Genomic DNA, 27656 nt, shown 5'->3' on the forward strand with positions numbered 1-27656 from the left:
GAATCGAACCCGGGACCCCTGTAGCCAAAGGCCAGCACGCTAACCATTTAGCCATGCAGCCGGACATATGAAACAATAAACTGAAGCAACAAAACTATTGTCAATCACCTGCTATTGGCAGAAATGATGTGCGAAAAGAATAGAGTAATAAAATGCGGACGCAGCAAGAACTTTGAAATTGAAGAGTTACGCACGGTTGATAGGTCAGAAATTGGGTTAAGTGCGCCACCAAATCGTTGTCGGCGGGCGCGTGAGAAGAGACTCCAGTACCAATGTTTCGTCTGCTTGCGATTCCATTATGAAAGAATTTAGACTGCGAAACTTGAACGAAGATAACTCCCCGACCGTATCAAACATGTACCTTATGACAATAATAAGTCTCGTTGAAATGCGATAAAGAAAGTAACAAAGAAGCAGCAATATAAGCTTAAATTCCTGAAAAACTTAAGTAGGGCATACTCGACAATGAGGGATATGAGACAGTCGCTCATTGTCGTTAATTGTCGTCTACATTGATTTTATTTGTTAGCTGCTCTGCAGCAACCAGATTACAGTACTGACTTTGAATTACGTAGTTTAGGTCCTGATGTGAACTTCGAATTACATATTAACCCTATTTCGAATGAACCGATCGAAATAACACATGTTGGCCTATATTTGAATTCAGGGAATGGCATTTACTTCAAAATACGCATATTTCAAATTAATCAATTTCGAATTTAAGAGTTTTCACTGTATATGGAAGCGACTCAGAGAACTGGGCATGCCTGAATATCCCATAGGTAAGGTCCAAATGCTGTATCGCAACTGCAACAGCTGGGTACATGTTGGGGATGTCCATTCTGAATGGTTTAATAGCACACCGGGTGCCCAACAAGGGAGCGCACTCTCACCCATTGGGTTTGGAACTTAACATTGTCTGATGTCTCTCCTGATGAATTTTGTCACATTATTTTGTCCACTAGGCGTTTTTTTATGAGGGTTCAATGGAGCTAAATTTTCAGCTTGATTTTTGAGAATTGGGATCAATTCTTCACCTGTCAATTTTATTGTTTGCTTGACTTCCTTATATTTGTCATTTTTTTATTAACTAGTGTGAGTCATAATTCCTCCTTACTTTATTAGTGTTTTGTGTCTTTCCTCTTTAGTAATATGAATTTTTAAGTTCAATTTTGACAATGTAGTGATCAGAACCAGTATCTATTCCTCTTAATACTTAGTGTTATAAATTTCCTTATGGAAAAATGTATCCATACAAACATGGTCCAGCTGCCATTCCCTTTTTCTTTAATCAGAATGCTTCCAAGTTTTAAGCTTGTTTGGTTTCCTTTTGAAATATGTCCATTTAGATACAAGATTATGCTCTCTGCAAAGCTTGGCAAGTCTTTAGCCATTCTTGTTTGTAAATTTATATGAAACCCATTTTCCTATTGCAGAAAAACCTCGTTAAGACGTTTGTGCAGGGGTCAGCAAAAATGAACGTGTTAAGTGAAAAAACATACTACTGAATATACGAATAAAAACTATCCAACAGGGATATGGAAACACTAGATACAATGTTTTCCGACATGAGGGCATTTTACCGTACGTCATGTATCTGCAGATACAGTGAAAACTATATCTACCATTTCTAAAGATAAGAGGAAAGTATTAAAAGGTGTGAAAAACATGAGAGAACAAATATGAAAACCTTTTCTGCTGGGGCGTAACATATACACTGAAAGGTGTGAAAAAACACCAAACAACAAATATGAAAACATGTGCATGAGGGCCAATAAAAATATCCAAGTATTATTGCAGATCACTCTCTTTCTAAAACAAATGTTATTAGAAGCCTTTTTATTTCAGAGCATTGGGTTATAAAACATTATTTTCTGGTCACACTCTTAGACGATGAATTGGAGGTTACACGCGACCATGTGCAACCGGGAGGAATCAGGAGGAATGACTTTGACCGCCATTTTGAAAAACTTCGACCAAGTTGAATGATAAGAGTCAAAACTCAGAGATATCAGGTCAACAGTCACGACCTCTGCGCACTTAAAGATGCGGATGCCAGTCCACTTTCTGAAAGATTTACATTTTGTGTTCATTAGTAAGGAATTTCACAACTTTTTCCTTATCCATAACTAGGCCATCACAAAACAAATATGCACCACCCTTGTCAATTTCACACGATTATGTTCCTAATCCAGATATAGGCTACCGTATCACGCAACAAAACTTCACTGTACAACTCAACACAAAATAAATTTCTAACTTCTGAATGGAATGCGAAATACAAGCATAAATAGACTCACTGTGTTATTCAGCAAACTTGCTGCTAACCAGCAAGCAAAACTAAAAATTCCTGAGGCTAACGGTTTGCTCCCCAAATGTGCAACATATCCTGTGAAGTTTAGGAATTGAAGGCCATTTTCCATAATCGTCTAACTGTGGCGACGGATCTTACCTGAGTTGAAAATCACATTTGTTTCACAAGGGATGATAAATAACATTTTCAGGGCTAGGAAAAATGGGATCGTACTAAGCGGCGATGGTGAAAATTCGTGACACGATAAGTGAGGTATTTTTATATAGATTTAATACGATGAGAATCGGGACTTGAATTTACGATATGCTAAGGCGGAAAACATGTTAATGAGAAACGTACTAACGAGTTTTCACTGTGTATATCTATTTTCCTTTCATAATTGGGCATTAACATTTTCTAATAAAATTCTAACATTATTTCTGCTTATTTTCTTATTATTTGTTTAATGAGATACCAAAATAATCCACTTCACTCCTTATTTTAGAAAAAAACTTTTCATAGGGATATGAGCATTTATTATAGTATAAATTTTGTTTGTTGTTTTAAAGGTCAGAGTTTCAATTCTTCTGATTGCTTGGAAAACAATATTATACAATCTTTATTATTTTTAAATTCACTACAAATCTTGTTCCAAACTGGTGACATTGATTCATAACTCCTTGATCAGATATCCCATTATAAACTCTACAACCTTGTGATTCAAAAGGTTCTTCTATCATATTTCTCATTTCTTGAAGGCCCACTAATACATTTTTTTGTTTACCTAATTCATCTGTAAAATTATTTTTTAAGTTTTAAGTAGAGAGTTAATATTGTGCGTTGCAATATAGTTAATATTTTGTTGATGTTTAATCCTCTAATGATTCATGATATGGGTTACTGTAGTCTCATCCTAGTTCATGAACCATGGGCAACGGCTGAGTGGCTTAGTATAAGTGGTCCTGAGAGTCGGGATACCAGTTGCTACAGAATGGGAGTGGGAATCTTGGACATGTTCTGAGTCATGGCCCTGCTTGTGCTCGGGTGGCTAGGACTATACAATCCACCGGTGGTCCGTAACCCGTTAGAGGAGAGATCCTCACTTGGACTACGGTATGTGTAAGCAGGGTACCATCCTGCTTCGTGAATTTACCGAGTTAAGAACATTTTAAGCAAGCCTCGGACCTATGGGAGTAACGGAGTCCCACTCCCATTTGACAAGCGAGGGACTCCTTGGAAACAACTTGGTGTTACAAGATATTAGAATCATTCCGTATTGACGGTTTTCACTTTACAAAGGTGAAAAAATGAGTATATCCTAATTCAATACATCATATATTCCATCATTAGACGGAGTAAACAAATTCAAACATGTTTTGGCTCATTTGAGCCATCTTCAGTGAAAAATGAGAGAGGGGGGAGGGGTTGAAATAATTTACATAATACAAGTTTAAAAATGCCAAAAAAACATAATGAAGGAACAAATGAAAAAACAAAAGAGAGCCTAGACAGAAACAAAATTAGCACAATATACAATATTTACATCGTTATGCGGAGCGATAAACAACTCACTGCGACAAAATTCAGTGAAACAGGGGTTAATACAAAACAATAATTGAAAATAAAAACTGTGTTAACCTAAGAAGAAAAGAAATTAAAACAAATGATACAGATGGAAATGAACAATAAATGCACATAGTAAGGTTGAGACCTCATAGTTTACAAAATATTGGTTTTGTAACAATAACAAAACAGGTTGAAATCACTGTCGAAAATTCAGGCAGAAAATCTATCTTTGTAGAAACCATCACATCAAATTGGCTAGGAGCGGAGCTGGAGCGAAAAAGTTTGAGAAACCAAGCCTGATATAACATGCAGGCGAAATGCCTGTGACGAGGAAAAACACCGATGAAATTTAAAGCTTTAGAACAGCAGCATTATCAATATCTCTCAATCTAGCGGTCCCTTTCTTGATTATCATTTCATAATGTTGGCTGGTTGGTTTGCCTTATTATAAAAGGTCAGAAGGGCCACGACATAAAATTGAGAAGTTGTGTTAGAGAGATGACAGATGCATGGTAAACTGTAAGTGACCTAATGGAAACCGTCAATGAAGTTCCAATGGTATTTAGCAGGTGGTTGTCATCTCAAGTGGCCTGGCCTTCTCAAAGTAACAGTCTCGTTTGTGCGATCGAGTCTATTGTTGTTTCCGGCTTTTTTTGGCATTTTTTAACTTGTATTATGTAAATTATTTCAACCTCCCCCCCCCCCTCATTTTTTACTGAAGATGTCTCAAACAAGCCGAAACATGTTTGAATTTGTTTACTCTGTCTAATGATGGAATATATGATATAGTGAGTTAGGAGGATACACTCATTTTTTCACCTTTGTAAAAATGTTTTGGTGAATGAAATGGAATTCTATGGGGAGCTATCAATTTTAATGGGACTTACGGAAGAAAGTATAACTGGCTGAGTCAGCAAAGAGGATCCATCTGGATATACTAGGAGTAAATGCTATTCAAGTAAGGGGAGATAACAAGGAAGAAGACATAGGAGAATCGGAGATTATAAAGTGTACTTGACAAGTGTTAAAAAGAGAAGGGCAGAGTTTGGGGTAGGACTGTTCATCAAGAATACTATTGCTCGCAAAATTGTTTCTGTTAGGCACGTAAATGAGCGATTTTAAAAAAAATTCATGTGGCTATTTCTAGCCGGGTGGTTGGTGGCATCTGCCATATGTAAGTAACTGCGTGTTATTGTGGTGGAGGATAGTGTTATGTGTGGTGTGTGAGTTTCAGGGATGTTGGGGACAGCACAGACACCCGGTCCCCGAGCCAAGGGAATTAACCATTTAAGGTTAAAATCTCAAACCTGGCTGGGAATCGAACCCGGGACCCTCTGGACCATGGCTAACCATTTAGCCATGGAACTAAACAATGAGCGAATAATGTGGGTAGATTTGGCAGTTGGAGGAATTAGGACGAGAATTGTCTCAGTGTATTCACCATGCGAGGGTGCAGATGAGGATGAAATTGACAAGTTTTATGAAGCACTGGATGACATTGTAGTTAGGGTCAACAGCAGGGATAGGATAGTGCTAATGGGCGATTTCAATGCGAGAGTTGGAAATAGAACTGAAGGATACGAAAGGGTGATTGGTAAATGTGGGGAAGAAATGGAAGCTAATAGGAATGGGAAGCATTTGCTGGACTTCTGTGCTAGTGTGGGTTTAGCTGTTACAAATACATTCTTCAAGCATTAGGCTATTCACCGCTACACACGGGAGGGTAGGGGTACCAGATCCATAATAGACTATATCTTAACCAACTTCGAATTCAGGAAAACTGATAGGAATGTATGGGTTTTCCAGGGATTTTTTGATGATACAGACCCTCATCTGATCTGTAGTGAACTAAGTATCTCTAGGCCTAGGATAGAGAAACTGAAAGCTGTATGCAAATGTCTAAGGGTAGAAAGTCTGCAGGACGAGGAAATTAGACAGAAGTACTTGGATATGATTAGTGAGAAGTTCCTAACAGTGGACAGTAAGCAGGTTCAGGATATAGAAAGAGAATGGGTGGCATACAGGGATGCTGTAGTAGAAACAGCAAGGGAATGCCTAGGAACAAATGTGTGTAAAGATGGGAAAAAGCAAACATCTTAGTGAAATGATGAAGTGAGAGCAGCTTGTAAATGTAAAAAGAAGGCTTATCAGAAATGGCTCCAAACAAGGGCTGATGCAGACAGGAAATTGTACATAGATGAAAGAAACTGAGCAAAACACAGTTGCTGAATACAAAAAGAAGTAATGGGAAGTTTTTGGTAATAACCTGCAAAGGCTAGGTCAAGCAGCTGGGAAACTTTTCTGAACAGAATAAATAATCTTAGGAAGGGAGGGAGAAATGAAATGAACAGTGTTGTGGGTAATTCAGTTGAACTCATAATACTCGTACATCCCAGGGAATCACTGAACAGGTGGAGGGAATATTTTGAAAGTCTTCTCAACGTAAAAGGAAATCTTCCTGGTGGTGTCACGAACAACCAAGCTCATGGGGAGGGAAGTGGTAAAGGTGGTAAATAAACTCCTTTGTCATAAAGCAGCCGGAATAGATGAAATTATACCTGAAATGAAGTATAGTGAGATGACAGGGATGAAATGGCTTCATAAAGTAATGAAATTAGCATGGAGTGTTGGTAAGGTACCTTCGGATGGACAAAAGCAGTAATTGCACCTATCTATAAGCAAGGAAACAGGAAGGATTGCAACAACTATCAAGATATCTCATTGATTAGTATACCAGGCAAAGTATTCACTGGCATCTTGGAAGGGAGGGTGCGATCAGTGGTTGAGAGGAAGTTGGATGAAAACCAGTGTGGTTTCATACCACAGAGAGGCTGTCAGAATCAGATTTTCAGTATGCACCAGGTAATTGAAAAATGCTACAAGAGGAATAGACAGTTATGTTTATGTTTCGTAGATTTAGAGAAAGCACATGACAGGGTCCCGAGGGTTAAGACACCGTATTTACCTGAATAATCTCCGCCGTTGAATAATGCCCGCACCCTCATTTTAGGAAGGCTCATTTTGAAAAGAAAACGAAATGACCTAAAATTCCTTCCATTGAAAGAGAAACATAGGCATAAACAAACATTTCGTATCACTCCGCAAGGTCCACGTGGTCTTTACGCAAGTATAAACATGTAAATTTACAGATATAGCTGCTTTGTCTGAGATGATAAAAATACATTATCACTGCTATGAAATATATTTTTAATGAAAATGAGCAAGTAGGCCTACTTACGTTACAGGTATTTCATTAATCTGAACTTGCAATAGGTTCGATTCCCTGTAGATGGGAAGATTCGTTGTCTCTTGTGCATCACTAGAATCCTCTCCTAAATTACTTACAAATTCTTCACACACACTACGTCTAAAACACTTCACACGCATCACTTGGTGGTGGATAATTTTTTCGTGCAATATAAACACTTGAAACCGATACTGGCGCATTCCAATGTTCGTCTAAAACACTTCTCACACGTGGTCTCTTTTTACTGGACAGTAACACGATTGGTGGTGGATAATTCTTTTTGTGCAATGTAAACACTTGAAATGACACACCAGCGAAATCTGATGTTAGTTTTGCGATAAAGTAAAACCTTGTTAATTCGAGGTCTTTGTAATACAGAAATCAGACTTCCAATTACGTGATTTCAAATTAACAGCCATCTTGTAATTCAGAAATGCCAACCCTCGCCAGTTTTCACGGATTCTGCTTTTCCGCATACTGCCTGCTACGTGATATTGTGGCGTTCCTTAAAACGCTGAATACAAAAGAATTACGATTTCACTCTATTTTCAACTATGAAACACACTGAAGTGATTGAAAGTGCGGAAAGCTACCCCTGCACGTTCCGGAAGACGCGTTCTATCGTGACTCGGAGAAATTTTGAATTTAAATACTCTGTAAAATATGGTACTATTTAAAAAAATGTAGTCAGTTTAGAATTAAAAGTCTGAATTGTTTTCCGTTTAAATATGTCATATGGGGACAGTTTTCTTCCATCTACGGTTGCACAAAGCATAACTGTACACTCAGCATCGAAAACTAGGTGTGCCAGGAGCGTGTTGGCAATCTTGACACAAATAAAACTCGCACCCCAATTTCGTGCCTCAAATTGTTTTTAAAAATATGCGGGAATTATTCGCGCAAATACGGTATTCGCCATACTAGGAGACTATGGGATTAAGGGCAGATTATTAAAAGCAATCAAAGGCATTTATGTTGACAATTGGGCTGCAGTGAGAATTGATGGTAGAATGAGTTCTTGGTTCAGGATACTTACAGGGGTTAGACAAGGCTGTAATCTTTCACCTTTGTTGTTCGTGGAATATCTGCTGAAAGGTATAAAGTGGCAGGGAGTGATTTAGTTAGGTGGAAATGTAGTAAGCAGTCTGTCTTATGCTGATGACTTCGTCTTAATGGCAGATTGTGCCGGAAGCTTGCAGTCTAATATCTTGGAACTTGAAAATAGGTGCAATGAGTATGGTATGAAAATTAGCCTTTCCAATACTTAGAGTAAACTTTTCTAATTTTGAAACTCTGTATGTTGTGTATTTTTACAGGGGTAAATTTGAGGCTATACCTGATGACTTAACTCCAGAAGAATTGTTAGAACAAGCTCAAAATGCTGCTAAGTCTGCTGCTCACAAACTTTCTCTGAAGAAAGTTAATACCAAGGTAAAGTATGTACGTACATACAAGAATACATACATACATACATACATACATACATACATACATACATACATACATACATACATACATACATACATACATACATACATACATACATACATACATATGTACATACAAATTCATTATAGGCTGATGTGCCTTTCAGTGTTCAGTGTCTGTGAATTAACTAAACACCTCCACAGTGCTCAATTTGTTACTAGCTCTGTGGCCTCATTTAGTTCCATAGCTCTTACTTTTAAATTATTTGAAGCTGAATCTAACCATTCTTGTCTTGGTCTCCCTCTACTTGTCTTACTTACCTTGCATGACCAAGTCCATTATTCCCGCAAGTAACTTGGCCTCCTCCATTCATCTTACATGACCCCACCATTAAAGCCAGTATATGCTTACAGCTTCATCTGTCGAGTTTGTCGTAACTTAGCCTTCTCTTCGTTCCATGTATCGTACCATTGTTCCCACTTGTTTGTAACGACAGTCATTTCTCGCTACTGTCATATCTGTTCCTTGTAACTTACAAATAAGATATCCTGAGTCCACCTATCTTTCACTTCCGTACAGTAAAGTCAGTCTGAAAACAGACAAACGTAAAGATAGTTTTGCCTGGAAGCTGACTTACTTCTTACAGAATACCACTGATCACAACTGTGAGCCTACTGCATTAGCTTTGCTGCATCTTGATTCAATTTCACTGACGTGGGAGAATACACATCCTATATACTTGAAATTATCTACCGATTCCAGTTTTGTATTCCCATCCTGACATTCAATCTTCTTAGGTTTCTTCCCTACTGACATCATCTTAGTCTTGGAAATGTTCATTTTCATATCATAATCACTGCAAATCTTTTCAAGTTCCAAGATAGATTCCAAGTTTACAGCACAGCCTGCTATTAACCCATTAGTGCATAGCATTCAAAAAATCTGATGTCATAAAAAGAAGTGTGATATTTATGCATGGTTTTAAGCCTACGATACTTCCTTGTGCTTCAGGAACCAATAACACAGGCCTGCGATAAAAAAAATACATCTGAACTCTATATATTTTTCACTGCTGATTTCAAAAACAAGTTTTCTTGAAAAATTCAATTGTACTTGGATTTTTATAAACATTTGCCATAATTTGTTTTTGGCATTGAATTTCTTTCCTCCCTGCCTGACCATCATTCTGCCATGGTGAAACCTACAGATTATCCCTCTGTGACACTTCCCCGTCGCCATCCCTCCCTCCCCGTCGCAATCTCTTTCTACCAATAGCGTTGCGCGAATCCTTATCTCAGATCATCTCGGTTCACTGACCTCGCAGGAACGCTTGCCAAGTAGTGTCGTGCATGCGCTGATACTTTGGTAAGTGGAAACTTCTCAACAGAAACAATTTTATTTAATGGTTGTTTTTCTCTGTGCGTTTTGTGAAACATAGCTTCCAGTTCGAGACGTTGTGATAATGTGCCAGATGATCTCGCAGGAATGCTCACCAAGCAGTGTTGTGCGTACGCTGATACAGTGACAAGTGGAAGCTTCTTCACAGAAAAGATTTTTAAAGATTGCTTTTCTCTGTATGTGTTGTGAAACATGGCTTCCAGTTCGAGACGTGAAAATGTGCCAGATGACTTTTGTTATATATACAGCGAATATAGTGTTATTAAAAGTCGCATGAAGAGCATTACAGACTATGTTAGACACCTTTATGTTGCGTATTTTGGCATGAAACTCGGAGACCAGGACAAATCGTGGGCTCCTCATAAAGTTTGTGTGCTGTGTTTCAATGATCTATGCTTGTCGCTCAAAAGAAAGAAGCCTGCTTTACGGTTCGGAATTCCTATGCAGTGTTGCCAACTTATATTTTCAAGATCCGCTAAGTACTACTAAAATTCCGCCAAGAAATCCGATCTCAAATAATGAGCAATAATAATAATAATAATAATAATAATAATAATAATAATAACAACAATAAATGTAAATGTCTGCACTCACCTGATCTGTGAGTTTCACTGGGATTAACACCCTGCCTGCGATCCGACGAGCTAAAACTTGTAGGCGTCTTAGTGTCGGGTGCAAACTAGGTGAATCCCCTACCTCAAGGGTCACAACAGAACAGGATAGGGACGGCCTTCCTTCATAGCATAAATATAAATGATACTCTCACAGTTTCATTATCTGTTGACATTCGTCAACTAAAAGATATGTAGGCCTAACCTTTCCCCACGCATTACAAATTTATGATACCTTGATCTCGTAACATCATATCCAAATAACGTGTTTACCTCATGTGACTGCTAGCTCCTGACAAGAAATACGGAATAGCTCGGAGACAGACTGGAGTACAAATTTTAAAAAATGTAAAATGGATATAACACTAAATTCTGCTATAATAAATCTAGAATTCCGCTAAAAAATCCGCTGTCCGCTAAATGATATATTTCTCCGCCGACAGTCTTCTAATTCCGCCAAATTAAGCAGAAATTTTGCTAAGCTGGCAACACTGTTCCTATGACATGGGTGGAGCCGAAAAACCACTTTGTTGATTGTTACATTTGTTCCTCCCATTACCGTGGGCATAACCACAGAAATCAAAAGTCTAATCTCTTATTGTGATAATGTTTCATCGGCCATATGCCCCGTTTCTCATGGACCTGATGTGCCAGTGCCTTTGTCTCCAACTGAATTGCCAGTATCTCTTCCGAGTCTTCAGACTCGGAACATCCTGAAGATCAACGCTCCGATGCTGAGCATGAGCCCTCTGAAGGCGATTCACCCCAGCCCTTCTCTCGGGTTGTACTTATGATCTGACTAGAGATCTGGGCCTTTCAAAAGAGGCAAAGAATTGTTGGGCTCCAGATTGAAAGAAAAAACTTATTGGCCAAAGTAACGTCTTTTTATTGGTACAGGAATCGAGAAAAGGAATTTGTTCAAGTATTTGGAGGAAGAAGAGAAACTGTTCTATCGCTCTAATGTTCCTGGAATGATGAGCAACATTAATATCACCTACGATAAAGATGAATGGAGGCTGTTTATAGATTCTTCAAAAAGGAGCCTGAAAGCTGTCCTTCATAACGGAAGACAGTATGCATCTGTACCAGTTGGACACTCAGTGCATTTAGAAGAACACTATGAAAACCTGGCTCTCGTCCTCAACAAAGTAAAATATGCTGGCCCTGGTTGGACTATCTGCAGTGATTTGAAAGTAATATCCGTGCTCCTTGGTCAACAAGGCAGATATATAAAGTATCCAGGTTTCATTTGTGAGTGGGACAGACGCGATAAGACTCAACATTGGGTTAAGAAAATAATGGCCAAAAAGAAAAAATCTTGAACCAGGCACCAAGAATGTAATTCGGAAAAGCTTAGTTGAGCCAAAAAACGTCTTGTTACCCCCTCTGCTTATCAAATTAGGTGCAATGAAATAGTTTGTTAAGGCTATTCCAAAAGATGGCAATTGTTTCAAATATTTGTGCAACAAGTTTCCAGATTTATCCAAAACCAAGTTGAAAGAGGGAATCTTTGTTGGTCCCGATATCTGCAAGTTTATGAAGGATAAAGAATTTGAGACTAGCATAATAACAAAGGAAAAAAAAGCTTGGGTTGCTTTCAAATAATATGTTACCAGTAAATTTCTGGGTAATTTCAAAGATCCTGAATGTAAAGCAATTGTATTGAATATGCTGGACAAATTGTCTGGCTCCATGGTTAAATGGTTAGCGTGCTAGCATTTGGTCACAGGCACCCCGGGTTCGATTCCTGGCAGGGTCGGGAATTTTAACCATCATTGGTTAATTTCGCTGACATGGGGGCTGGGTGTACGTGTCGTCTTCATCATCATTTCATCCTCGTCACGATGCGCAGGTCGCCTACGGGAGTCAAATCAAAAGACCAGCACCCAGCGAGCCGAACATGTCCTCGGACACTCCCGGCAATAAAAGCAATACTTCATTTCATCAGTAAATTTCTGGGTAATTACAAGGATCCTGAATATAAAGCAATTGTAATGAATATGCTGGACAAATTTCAAGTGTTGGGTTGCTCCGTGAGTGTCAAAATACATTTCCTTCACTCACATGTGGACTTTTTCCCCCAAAATTTAGGAGCAGTCAGCAAAGAACAGGGTGAAAGGTTCTACCAAGCCATCAAAAGTATGGAGCGCAAATATCAAGGAAGATGGGACAAGAAGACGCTCGCAGACTACTGTTGGATGATAACACGAGATAGGCCTGAGATTGAACATAATAGAAGAATGTCAAGAAAGAAGTTTCAAAGGAAGAAAACATACTTTAAATAGAAACTCTGTATTGTTTCGTTTTTTGCTCAATTTAAAATTTGTTTTGAACTCTCATGTAAACATACATAATATTTGTTCCCCTTGGTCAGTCATATATTTTATTACCAAGATACCCGTGCTTCACTACGGTATTATACTGAAATTTATAATTGAATGCTTATCGTTTTATATATAATCCACCGATATTCGCGATCTGACTTGTTTTCCGAGAGATTATGGCAACGTTCCTCCCATTTTTCAATCTTTTTTCCTTTTCAACCTCCCACTATTTGGATTTTCTAAGAACAAAAAATATATGTTTCTTTATTTATAAAGGAGATCCCAAATACCGATTTGCAGGTCTGTAACATCTTCAGTTTCTGAGATATAAGGATCCTTATTAAAGGCATTGAACCATTTTTCACCCCTTTTCACCCCTCCTATTGGGATTTTCCGAAAAAAATACGTGTTTATTTTGAAAGTAGATTCTAAGTACCAATTTTTACATCTGTAAATTTTGAAAGTTTTGAGATATAGATACACTCATTTTAAATATTCACCCCCCTTTCAACCCTCCACTATTTGGATTTTCCAAAAACAAAAAAATACATGTTTCTTTATTTTTAAAGGAGATCCCAAATACCGATTTGCAGATCTGTAATATCTTCAGTTTATGAGATATAAGTATCCTCATTAAAGGCATTCAACCCATTTTTCACTCCTTTTCACCCTCCTATTGGGATTTTCCGAAAACAAAAAAATACGTGCTCTTTATTTTGAAAAGAGATTCCAAATACCAATTTCTACGTCTGTAAACTTTTACAGTTTCGAGATATAGATACACACATTTTAAAAATTAACCCCCCCCTTTTCACCCCCCATTGTTTGGATTTTCCAAAAACAAAAAAATACGTGTTCCTTTATTTTTAAAGGAGGTTCCAAATTTAAATTTTGATGACTGTAACCTCTTCAGTTTTTGAGATATAAGTCTCCTCATGATAGGTGTTCAACCCCTTTTCACCGCCTTTTCACTCCCCTTCATGGGATTTTCCGAAAACAAAAAAAATACGTGTTTCTTTACTTTTAAAGGAGATACCAAATACCAATTTTTATTACTCTAAACCTTTAAGTTTTTGAGATATAGATATTCTCATTTTAAAAATTAACCCCCCTTTTCACCCCCTTAGCAATGGAATATCCAAAAATCCTCCCTTTCGAGCACCTACATGTTAATATGAATGTATCCCCAAAATTTCATTTCTCTATGTCCAGTGGTTTCGGCTCGGCGATGATGAATCAGTCAGTCAGTCAGGACAAGTTATTTTATATATATAGATGTAAGTTACCTAAATAAAAACAAATTAAAATAGCATATTGGTGATTTCCTTCTAAAAATTGCACCATAAATTGATGTAAAAAGTTTAAACTAAAGGGAACGTTTTTTGCTCTCAATTTTAGCAAAAATATTGATATAGATTTTACAAAAAACTGACGTGATGGAAAAAAATGGAGGTCATTTTGGAAATAAGCACACCAAATAGCATAAAATTAGTGAAAACTTCTCTTTTATTTTTAAAAAACTGCAATTTCACAGGCCTGTGTATACATCATTCTTCCTTCTAAGCATTCATTGTTGAATCGCAGTTGTTGCAAGCTTAGTGGTGAGAGAGTATAGAATTTTGAGCAACAGGTGAGAATTTTATTTATGAATTAACAAATATTTCCAGTGATTGTAAGCTTTGGGACAGATAATGTTGTTGATACTCCTATGAATCTACCAACTCACAAAGATGACAATTAGGTCGTATTATTGTGGTGACAGAACTTTGGGAGTGGCGACCCCATCGTACTAATAGCCTATATATGGTTCATTCATTACATCCCTGATCCAGTCAAAGACTGGAAAACAGGTTGTAAGTTTTCATTTTTTCATTTTCATTGAGATGACAGAGGCTTGTAAATATAGCTGTCTTGACTTACTCTTGGACTTTGTCTTTGTACCACCACATCTCTTTGGTAATGTTCAGTGCCCCTTTTGAGACTCCCAGATTCTGTTTGCTTTCTCAATGCAGTAAGTCTAGAAGCATTGTTGCCATATATAGTCTGGGCTGACTGTGTTATTTGCCTCCAGATCCTGGACTGTGTATGCTCTGATGTTCAACGGTTGTTTGCATCTTTTTTAGTGTAAGCTATTTGATCTTCTTTGGCAAACTGGCTTTAGTGTGCTGATGATGCAGCTGTAACTTACCAATCAGAAGCCCAATGGTGTGATGTGAAAGGTTCACATGGAATGACTTTACAGTCAACAAACTGTTCCAACACGTCATGTTTCCAAAAAAAATGCAATCAACGGTACATACAGTGCATAGCAAATGATCAAAAAAAAAAAAAAAGTAAAATGTCATCCCCACGTGGTACTGCCCCTAATTTGCTATCGGTTAGCATCGTCGCAGCATGTGACATGAAATAAGACATTATTGTAACTTCATATTTTGTGTTTATTCATTTTAATAAATGATATTTTGGCTGAATAGTCAGCTTAGTGGCCTTTGGTTCAGGGTGGCCTGGGTTCACTTCACATGTTTCACGTGTTTGGTTAATTCCTCTAGCTCAGGGGTTGGATGTTCGTGATTGTCTTTTGATCACCTTCACGTACACACAACATTGCTCTCTACTAACCACCAGAGAAATACACAATAGTGAATACATCCCCCCCTCATAGGGTTGGCATCAGGAAGGGCATCCAGCTGTAAAGCTACGCTTTATTCACATTAGTACTGATGTGGGATAACTGGGAGAAAGAACAGGAAAGAAGAAAAGGAGGAATGTTTTAGTGGCAGGGTATAATTTTTATAGATTTCATTATTATTTACTTCTTATTGCTTTTGTATGCACAATGGACTTGACAAATTCACCACAGTTTCCTAACATAGGTCAACACATGTTCCCTCCTTTCCCGGTGTAGCAAGCTTTCCTTTCATAGCCTTTTCTTTCCACATGCTCTAAACAGGTGATGCCAACATGCCAGTAAATTTGGACATTAATTTTACTGGATTGTTTTAATTTACTGTTGGATAATTCTTGGTGAACTTATTGAACAGTGCAATGTTATCCCCTTTTCACCACTCTCAAAACAGTTTACCTTGTTTATCACTTGTACTCGCTTCAATTTCACGGTTTTCAACTTAGCTCACAACACAAACAAAAATAGCAAGTTGAGGTATGCCGTTCCTTTGTTGAAAATAATGCCCTAAATGTGGCGCCACCAAAATGAGGTGAAGTAGGCAAGATGAGGAGTGAGGTAGTTTTTCATTGCTTTCCTTGCTGGGCCAGAAAGTGCTATTGCAGCACAACTGACTATGAGCAACAATTTTCATAAAAATCAGACTTACTGGTCGTGTTCTGAATTTCATTACACAGCACTATCTATATCCCAGCAGCTTCCGTGTTGTTGCAACCATGGATGGGACTGCGATTTCAGTGGAAGCTACATTTTGCTCTGGCCTGTGCCAAGAGACAGATGCAGAAGTACTGCAACCATCAAGAAATGGTAGTAGGTGGATCTATTTAATATACCTACGTATTTTGTGATATGAAATGCTTCACATTCACTCTCTAGAAACATATTATAATTCATTATTTGGAGAGCTGAAAGCAAAATGTCCATATAACTAATGAACTACGTTTTGAAAGTGCATGATGACGGTAAAGAACTCTTAGTCAATCAGCTCAATTTCCACTACGTGCTGTACATGTGCTTTTGTTTGCAATAGTGTTGAAGTTCAGCAAAACAAACTTTAGCAGCAATGCAGGCTGCAATGCTTGCAGGGAAATTATTATAGAGATGCAAATGGAGATTCAAGAACATTTTACATCTAGATGCTGTTGAGTAAAGGTTGTTTCCAATGTATAAAACCATACTGGGCAACGTCTATTTTAGTCCCACACATCCTCAGTGAGGTAAAGGTTTCGTGATCTTGCTGGCCAGTGAATTAAAAATCACAGTGCACTTTATCCTTTCCCTTTGAACCAAGAATTATCTGTTCTCACATAGCAAGATCATAAGTATTTGGAATGCTGATATTCATTCTCCTTTACCCTTAACGCTCATCACAATAATGATTTTACAATACTTCTGAGTTCATTTTCTAGCCTTATTTTAGAACTCTGGTTATACATTTCCTAATGTTATAGATTTTGTATAAGTTCACGTAGTTCTCTAATATGTGTCCATTAGTTCTCTATGTGTTTTTTTTTTTTGTTTTATAGATGGGTTTCTTACGACAGAATAAAGATGGTAGTACTTCATTATCTCTCCTTATCCCAAATGATGGTGTGACTCCTGGCACTAATGAACGACCAATCTCTTTGGGACAATTGTCAGGTAAATTGTCTCATGGCACTGGGCAGCTCCAGGGCTTTAGAGAAGACAGGAGAAACCTAGCCAAGACTGGTAAGTCACTGTATAATATCTATAGAACGTATGTAACAGTATGTAAATCACATGCCCATGGTATGTAGTGAAAGAAGTCTTTTAAAAATAACAAAAGCAAAGCAAAGTCATCTCCATACAGGCCATGAAGGCCCTTGGAGTGGTGGAAGGTAAATGCTTCCACTTTTTGTAACCGCAGCACGTGATGGGGTAGAGTGGTTAGCTCTATGCCCGGCCGCCTTTGCCCGCAGGAATTAACCTGGTACTCATTTTTGGTGTAGGCTGAGTGAACCTCAGGGCCATATGCACCTCCGGAAGTGGAAATCTCGTTTCTTAAATTTTACGACTTCCTGACGGGGATTTAAAGATAAAAATTTCATTGTTCCATATTGAAATTATTAACATTAAAAATCAAATAATTGAAGTTCAACCAATTCAATACATAAAAGAAAGAAATGTAGTAATTACATTCTTATTTAAATGGGACCGGTTTCGACCCTAGTCCAAGTCATCATCAGCCGTAAAAACAAGTAGGCGAAATCACACAATGTTAATGAATATTGGAGAAATGGGTCAGTTTCACACTCTGTCAGGCACAAAGTCACAACACTATCAAATAATATATGAAGATTATAAATAAACTTGAAGTCACAGACGAATAGATTTGTAGAAGCAAACCGCCAGTTCCCGGTGATCAGCGCGGCACATTCAAGGTCATGCGCTGCGGTCTCGAACGCCAAAGTAGAGTGGAGAATGTCTTGAAGGTCCAATATTTGTCTCGGTTGCGGGAAGTTAAGTACGTATATAAAAAATATACGACGCAAATCAGTATAATTGAATGAGAACTTGTGCTCCTGCTAAGTTCTTGGAAAACAGTTGACTTGAAAAAACAATTGTAAAGAGAAAAAAATGTAGTAAAAAGCGCAATATCGGAAAACAAATCAAAACTTATATGCACCGTGCGCTATTTTTTAAATTGAAAAAATTATTAGGACAAGATTGAAGTAGTCGAAGTTGGCGCAAGACAAGAGTTAAAATTTGAAAGAGGAGAACAGAAATGAAGGTCGATTGTTTTTAAAAAAAATAATAAATAGAGAATGTAGAATAAATTAACAGAGGAAGAGTGATAGTGAAAAAAGAGAAAAAATAAAAGAGATTGAAGTTAGATGGTATTGAGGAAGGATAAGATAGGGAAAATGAAGGAGGGGTAGTTTAGGGTGGGTTAGGAGGGTGGGTTATTGGAGGTAGAAAATGTGGGTGGGAACTTTGTAAGGCATGGAAAATAGAATTGGGGTTTTGGAATTTGGAATTTTTGAGAAGAAGAATTAGGAAGTCAAAAAGGATATTGGGTTTTTCAGAAATGTCGTTTAAATTGAAATTAGGGTTGAAGTACTGGTCAAGGTGGATAAAGCAATTTTCAGTAATGTTTAAGAGGGGGCCTTTGTTAATGATTTTAAGTATATTCATGTCATTGTTAATACTGGTGAAACTATGCTTGGAGTCTTGTATGTGCTGTCCTATGGCAGAGAATCTGTTGTATTTAATGGCGTTGACATGTTCAGAGTACCTGATATTGAAGTTGCGGCCAGTTTGTCCGACGTAGGAGGAATTGCAGTTGTTGCATTTGAATCTGTATATACCAGATTTAGAAAAAGCATTAGACTTATTTAGAGATTTAGAGTTGTGTAAGATATCAAGATTTCTATTGTTAGTTCTAAAAGAAATTTTCATGTTATGTTTTTTAAAAATATTAGTTATTTTATAAGCATCCTGAGTGAAAGTGAAGGTGGAAAAAGCAGTTGGTTTTATTGTGTCTTTAGATAAAGTGGTTTTTGGACGGTGTTTGAATTTGTTGATGATGCGGTTAATGAAGGAGTTGTTAAAGCCATTAAATTTAGCAATGTTGCGGATGGTGTTTAATTCATTATTTAAATCTTTTTTGGACATAGGGGTGTTGAAGGCACGAAAAATTAAGCTGTTATAAGTAGCACGTTTATGAGCTTGGGGGTGCGAAGAATCTTGTCTTATTGTAGTTGCTGTTTGGGTTGGTTTTCTGAAAATTTTGTAAGATAAAGAGGAAGGATGTCTAGTAATAGTTAGGTCTAGAAAATTAAGAGTTTGGTTGTGTTCTGATTCGAGGGCGAATTTAATGTTAGAGTCTAAGTTGTTGAGATGAAGAAGTGTAGAGGCTGCATTGGTTGATTCCTCATTTAATATTACTAATGTGTCGTCGACATATCTCGCCCAAAAGAGGATGTTGGAGAAATGATTATTATTATTATTATTATTATTAATTTTAGTGTTTTCTAAGAAGTCGAGGTAAATTTCAGCAAGAATGCCAGAAGCTGGTGAGCCCATAGCCAAGCCATCTTGTTGATAAATGGTGTTGTCAAAGGTAAAATAATTATTGTTGAGAACTAATTTTAAAATAGACATGAAGTCTTGAATTTCAAGTTTACTTAGGTTACTGAATTTGTTTAGGTTGTTGTTTATAATGGGGAATAATTTTGAAATTGGAATACTAGGGTACATGTTCACAATGTCAAAAGAATGGAGAGAAAAATTTGGTTGGATTTCAAAATTATTTAATTTGTTGATTAGATCAGAAGTGTTTTTGATAGATTTGTCGCATAAAAATCGATAATTTTTTTTAGTAAAAATGTTTGGATAAATTTAGAAGTGTTGTATAGAGGACTGGGTCTGTAATTGATTATTGGACGGATGGGAATGTTAGTTTTGTGAATTTTAGGGAGTGCTTTGGCAGTGGGTAGTCCTGGGTTCATGTTTATTAATTTAGTTTTTTCTTGATCTGTGAGGAGAAAGGAAGCGTTTTTTAAAGTATGTTTGAGTAGGCGTTGGATTTTTGTGGTTGGGTCTTTTTTTACTATAGAAAAAGAAGGGTCACTGAAAAAGTTTTTGGTTTTATCTAAGTAGTCAGTTTTATCCATTATGACAGTAGTGTTGCCTTTATCAGATTTGGTGATAATGAGATTATTGTCATTGATTTTCTTTTTAAGATCTGAAATGGTTTTATTATCTTTAATTAAATTATTATTATTATTATTATTATTATTATTATTATTATTATTATTATTATTATTATTATTATTATTAAGAGAAGTGTTTTTGTTATTGTTAATGAAGACTTTTTCGAGTTTCCTTTTTACTTCATATCTGATTTCATCTTGTACATCTGTTGGCATTTTGTTAATGGCTATTTCAGATTCAATAATTAAATTGGTGGCTACATTGAAAGTGTTGAGATTGGGCCAATTGTGTTTGAAGCCCTTTGAAAGAATTGAGTTTTCAGCATCACTCAGAGTTGTTTTAGATAGATTTACGATGGGAGGATGGAATTGTTCAATAGTTTTGGAGGGTGTGTTACGGTTCTTAAACTGGAATTTATGTGAAGAAGAGTTGTTCTTAAGAATTTTGAGTTTTTTCTCTAGGGTTTGTTGTTTGATTGACAGTACATGAAATAATTTGTCTACTTGAGTTAGGAAGAGGTTCCATTGTGCACTCGGGAGAAGATTAGCAATTTCTAGATGTGTTTCGTATAATCTGTTGTTTAAAAATGATTTTTTCTTGTATAAGAAACGAATTTCGTTTTTTAACCAAATTTTGTTGGTTATTCTTTGGGTTTTTAACATGTGAGGAGAAGAAATGTTTTTTCTGGTACAACTTTGAAGAAATTTGGGGGTAACATTGTAGGATATGCATTGTTTCAGGAAGTCGATGTCTTTTCCTAATTTAGCGATCTTGATCTTAAGGCACATGTAAGAGAAGGCTTTTTGTTTAGCTTGGTTAGCTTGTGCATTTAAAGATAAAAATTTTATTGTTCCGTATTGAAATTATTAACATTAAAAATTAAATAATTGAAGTTCAACCAATTCAATACATAAAAGAAAGAAATGTAGTAATTACATTCTTATTTAAATGGGACCGGTTTCGACCCTAGTCCATGTCATCGTCAGCCGTAAAAACAAGTAGGCGAAATCACACAATGTTTATGAATATTGGAGAAATGGGTCTGTTTCACACTCTGTCAGGCACAAAGTCACAACACTATCAAATAATATATGAAGATTATAAATAAACTTGAAGTCACAGACGAATAGATTTGTAGAAGCAAACCGCCAGAGAAAAAACTCAAAATTCTTAAGAACAACTCTTCTTCACATAAATTCCAGTTTAAGAACCGTAACACACCCTCCAAAACTATTGAACAATTCCATCCTCCCATCGTAAATCTATCTAAAACAACTCTGAGTGATGCTGAAAACTCAATTCTTTCAAAGGGCTTCAAACACAATTGGCCCAATCTCAACACTTTCAATGTAGCCACCAATTTAATTATTGAATCTGAAATAGCCATTAACAAAATGCCAACAGATGTACAAGATGAAATCAGATATGAAGTAAAAAGGAAACTCGAAAAAGTCTTCATTAACAATAACAAAAACACTTCTCTTAATAATAATAATAATAATAATAATAATAATAATAATTTAATTAAAGATAATAAAACCATTTCAGATCTTAAAAAGAAAATCAATGACAATAATCTCATTATCACCAAATCTGATAAAGGCAACACTACTGTCATAATGGATAAAACTGACTACTTAGATAAAACCAAAAACTTTTTCAGTGACCCTTCTTTTTCTATAGTAAAAAAAGACCCAACCACAAAAATCCAACGCCTACTCAAACATACTTTAAAAAACGCTTCCTTTCTCCTCACAGATCAAGAAAAAACTAAATTAATAAACATGAACCCAGGACTACCCACTGCCAAAGCACTCCCTAAAATTCACAAAACTAACATTCCCATCCGTCCAATAATCAATTACAGACCCAGTCCTCTATACAACACTTCTAAATTTATCCAAACATTTTTACTAAAAAAAATTATCGATTTTTATGCGACAAATCTATCAAAAACACTTCTGATCTAATCAACAAATTAAATAATTTTGAAATCCAACCAAATTTTTCTCTCCATTCTTTTGACATTGTGAACATGTACCCTAGTATTCCAATTTCAAAATTATTCCCCATTATAAACAACAACCTAAACAAATTCAGTAACCTAAGTAAACTTGAAATTCAAGACTTCATGTCTATTTTAAAATTAGTTCTCAACAATAATTATTTTACCTTTGACAACACCATTTATCAACAAGATGGCTTGGCTATGGGCTCACCAGCTTCTGGCATTCTTGCTGAAATTTACCTCGACTTCTTAGAAAACACTAAAATTAATAATAATAATAATAATAATCATTTCTCCAACATCCTCTTTTGGGCGAGATATGTCGACGACACATTAGTAATATTAAATGAGGAATCAACCAACGCAGCCTCTACACTTCTTCATCTCAACAACTTAGACTCTAACATTAAATTCGCCCTCGAATCAGAACACAACCAAACTCTTAATTTTCTAGACCTAACTATTACTAGACATCCTTCCTCTTTATCTTACAAAATTTTCAGAAAACCAACCCAAACAGCAACTACAATAAGACAAGATTCTTCGCACCCCCAAGCTCATAAACGTGCTACTTATAACAGCTTAATTTTTCGTGCCTTCAACACCCCTATGTCCAAAAAAGATTTAAATAATGAATTAAACACCATCCGCAACATTGCTAAATTTAATGGCTTTAACAACTCCTTCATTAACCGCATCATCAACAAATTCAAACACCGTCCAAAAACCACTTTATCTAAAGACACAATAAAACCAACTGCTTTTTCCACCTTCACTTTCACTCAGGATGCTTATAAAATAACTAATATTTTTAAAAAACATAACATGAAAATTTCTTTTAGAACTAACAATAGAAATCTTGATATCTTACACAACTCTAAATCTCTAAATAAGTCTAATGCTTTTTCTAAATCTGGTATATACAGATTCAAATGCAACAACTGCAATTCCTCCTACGTCGGACAAACTGGCCGCAACTTCAATATCAGGTACTCTGAACATGTCAACGCCATTAAATACAACAGATTCTCTGCCATAGGACAGCACATACAAGACTCCAAGCATAGTTTCACCAGTATTAACAATGACATGAATATACTTAAAATCATTAACAAAGGCCCCCTCTTAAACATTACTGAAAATTGCTTTATCCACCTTGACCAGTACTTCAACCCTAATTTCAATTTAAACAACATTTCTGAAAAACCCAATATCCTTTTTGACTTCCTAATTCTTCTTCTCAAAAATTCCAAATTCCAAAACCCCAGTTCTATTTTCCATGCCTTACAAAGTTCCCACCCACATTTTCTACCTCCAATAACCCACCCTCCTAACCCACCCTAAACTACCCCTCCTTCATTTTCCCTATCTTATCCTTCCTCAATACCATCTAACTTCAATCTCTTTTATTTTTTCTCTTTTTTCACTATCACTCTTCCTCTGTTAATTTATTCTACATTCTCTATTTATTATTTTTTTTAAAAACAATCGACCTTCATTTCTGTTCTCCTCTTTCAAATTTTAACTCTTGTCTTGCGCCAACTTCGACTACTTCAATCTTGTCCTAATAATTTTTTCAATTTAAAAAATAGCGCACGGTGCATATAAGTTTTGATTTGTTTTCCGATATTGCGCTTTTTACTACATTTTTTTCTCTTTACAATTGTTTTTTCAAGTCAACTGTTTTCCAAGAACTTAGCAGGAGCACAAGTTCTCATTCAATTATACTGATTTGCGTCGTATATTTTTTATATACGTACTTAACTTCCCGCAACCGAGACAAATATTGGACCTTCAAGACATTCTCCACTCTACTTTGGCGTTCGAGACCGCAGCGCATGACCTTGAATGTGCCGCGCTGATCACCGGGAACTGGCGGTTTGCTTCTACAAATCTATTCGTCTGTGACTTCAAGTTTATTTATAATCTTCATATATTATTTGATAGTGTTGTGACTTTGTGCCTGACATAGTGTGAAACTGACCCATTTCTCCAATATTCATTAACATTGTGTGATTTCGCCTGCTTGTTTGTACGGCTGACAATGACCTGGACTAGGGTCAAAACCGGTCCCATTTAAATAAGAATGTAATTACTACATTTCTTTCTTTTATGTATTGAATTGTTTGAACTTCCTGACGGGGATTCAAACCCACATCCTTCCGGGCAAACCGAGCACGCCTTTTAAAAATAACACAAATTAGTTTTCACTTTAATTGTTCTAAGAAATATGGAAAATACAGTGAATAAAAGATATTTTGTACATTTGCAGGCTAAAAATTGATCAATGGGCAGAAATGTAAGTTTTGTACAGCACAAACCAAGAATAATTTAATTAAAATTGACTACAATGAAACTGGTTACCTACATTTAAAGAAACACTTTTTGTGCCCAAATTTGTACTTAATTCTTCATCCTGTATGTCCTGTATGAATGTACTATCCACTTCAAACTACATGAACTCCAAATTTATTTCAGGATTTTATTTTGTTTGATGTAGTTTAGATTTGTATAGAGATTCCTGAAGAATTTTTCCATTGACAGTATGAAACTTATTCACTCGACTGGGGTGTTCTATGTCATTGTTAATATTCTTTGCCTTACTGACTTCTCTTCACAAAATGCCGAAGTGATTGTGAGGAAAGTTATATGGAAACTAGTTAGGGAAAACAGATTTTCATTAGACAATACTTCTCTTTAGTTTTCACTGAGAAAATTTTCCGGCTCATGGTTAAATGGTTAGCGTGCTAGCCTTTGGCCGCAGGGGTCCCAGGTTCAATTCCCGGTAGGGTCGGGAATTTTAACTATAATTGGTTAATTTCGCTGGCACGGGAGGTAGGTGTATGTGTCGTCTTCATCAGCATTTCATCCTCCTCATGACGCACAGGTCGCCTACAGGAGTCAAATCAAAAGACCTGCATCTGGCGAGCCAAAATTGTCCTCGGACACTCCCGGGACTAAAAGCCATATGCCATTTCACTTTTCTTTTTTACTGAGAAAATTAAACATATTTTCTACAGAGTGTCCCATTCGCTATGAACCCTGTATTCCGTCAATAATTTGAATATTAGTGAAAATATTGCGATGAAATTTGAAGAAGATTCACCTCATTCTTTTTGGTGGAATATAATGACGTCATAACCTGTGATGGAAGTGGGCACCATTTGTGTCCGGACAGGATGGAAACCAGCACACCATATTATGAAAAATCCTTGCCAGTATGTCTGCTATTACTGCCTGAATTTCGTCAACATGTTTAGACAGTCTCCTGTATGGTCGTCTAACAAGACCCAAGTAATGTACTTACTCAGTGGATGTTGACCTCCTAAATTTTCCAAAAATTGCTTTTGCCATGACTTTATCAACTCTGTTTTCCAATAACTGTGGACAATAAACACTTGCTCTCTGGAGTATCCTGATTCATTTTCCAAGTTCAGTTTCCTCTTTGAACTCACATGCACACTGCACTGCTCTAACACACAAACATCAACCAACTGTGCACCTCTTGCAAATGACATAGAGAACAACAGACAGGCAGGTTGCCAGCTACAACATGTTGCAATAATTAGGTGCTAGAACTTATTCTTGTTCAGTTTAGGTGTTAGACACATTTCTCTCTCACAGAACATATTCTTGTTCAAAATTTCTTTGCAGCATCGTCATTGGTATTGGAATTATTGAGTAAATGCCAGGTTTGATAGTTAGTCGGACACTCTTTATTACCGTACTAGCTGATGTACCCGTGCTTTGCTGCGGAATTCTACATTGTATACAGAATTCTAGGTTAGTTAGTTTACACGTTGTGAGCAGGATTATATTAAATTGCATAGCTCTTAATGTTACCCTAGAAACGCGACGGGGAAGTCAACAAACATCTTTTCTCATATGAAAACGGGGTTAGGGAATTTTCATTGTAATGGTAGACCCGCTTGCCTACCATCAGTCACAATCAGATTGGGGAGTTTTCGTTATAATGGCAGACACCTGCCTTTTTACATCCTCAGAAAGACTGTCTTAGTGGTTTTCCCAACTGAAATGAACATAGGTCATTACAACGACGTCAGTAGAAATGGCACGATTAATAGCAATGCTTTCATATGAAATACTTGATCAAATGAAAAACCACACATTTCCCCACTTTTAACCAACAGTACTACGCTGCCAATCTAACAGTCCATAGTTCCAGAGCTGGAATGACCAAGCTGTAGACAACCGTGATCCATGAATACTCTTCGTATTTTTTCGGCGAGGGAGGGTGTCGAAAAGCGGAGAGTCCTAGGGCAGAAACTATGCCCTTTTACTAATCTGTTTCCTAGGAGTACCCAATGAGTCGGAAAATCTCAATTCACTATCCCAGTGGTGGAAACCTCTATCTGACTTTGAGGCGAATTTCTCTTCCATCCAGAGGAGAAACCCCCCTTTCACTGCTAATTTGGAATGAAATGAATGTACAATTTAATAAATGTGAAGAGGAAGAAGCTTTTATTAATAAACGGCTCTTTTCAGTGTTGAATTTTAAGTTATTTAGTGAACTGTGGTGCCATAATTTGGAATAGGCCTAAATATATAGACCAGGTCATACTACTTCTACTACTACTACTACTACTACTACTACTACTAAGTGAGCCTCTACCTTAAGTGTGCACACTGTTCGTTCAAAACAGCGCGTTAGAGTAGGGATTGAATAGCTGGAATACTGTGATGAGCCAGTGTGTTACGTACAAGCAGTATCAGAAAATGTATGAACCAGTGGAATGGAATGCTAAAGAAGAAAGTTTTCTAACTCCCCATCTATTTCCCGCCAATATTCAGTCAGGCTGTTATACTCGGTACGCAGCAGTAATCCCATCTAACGGAGTTGAGTGGCAGCATGAGACAAACAACATCACAACAAACAATGGTCAATGTAATGTTATTATTGATCAATGTTATGCGCTTTCGATATTGTAGGCCTTGACATTTAGTTTTCTTCTGAATATGAAATACCACTCTTATGATAGTCGGTACAGTAAAACCAAATAAAACATAAATGATCGGAAATTGTATGCTCTATAACTTTTGTTATGTAGTATTTTTTGATAGGACCAATAACATAATACAATTTCATCCTGGGTGAATAAAATTGTTTATAGCTTAGACTGTAGTTTCTTATTCCCCAACTTTATATACTGATTTTCATTGAATTCTATTAACCAATTTTCTCGTGGCATGGCGTTGATATGTACTTAGCAACAAAAATACGACGTCATGAATATCTGTGTTATCATAGCTGTATGGTAAAAATGTATAGGACATAAATGATCGGAAATTTAATTCTTTGTAACTTTAGTTATGTAGTATTTATCGATAGGACCACTAATAATATAAATATTTGAGAATCAAATTTTAAGCCTTCCCCTAAACTACCACTTTACTCAGCGT

At 36.6% G+C, this 27656-nt stretch overlaps 1 protein-coding gene across 1 annotated transcript in view; it reads left to right on the forward strand.

Annotated features, from left to right (window-relative positions):
• Positions 1-27656, forward strand: part of Brd7-9 (Bromodomain containing 7/9) — a 126824-nt gene that overhangs the window by 53763 nt on the left and 45405 nt on the right. The window contains exons 6-7 of the mRNA XM_067145504.2: positions 8423-8537; positions 17077-17260. Coding sequence (XP_067001605.2) covers positions 8423-8537; positions 17077-17260 — 299 coding nt within the window. The remainder of the gene's footprint in view (positions 1-8422; positions 8538-17076; positions 17261-27656) is intronic.

This window comes from Anabrus simplex, chromosome 4 (genome assembly GCF_040414725.1).
Source record: "Anabrus simplex isolate iqAnaSimp1 chromosome 4, ASM4041472v1, whole genome shotgun sequence".
Lineage (NCBI taxonomy): Eukaryota > Metazoa > Arthropoda > Insecta > Orthoptera > Tettigoniidae > Anabrus > Anabrus simplex.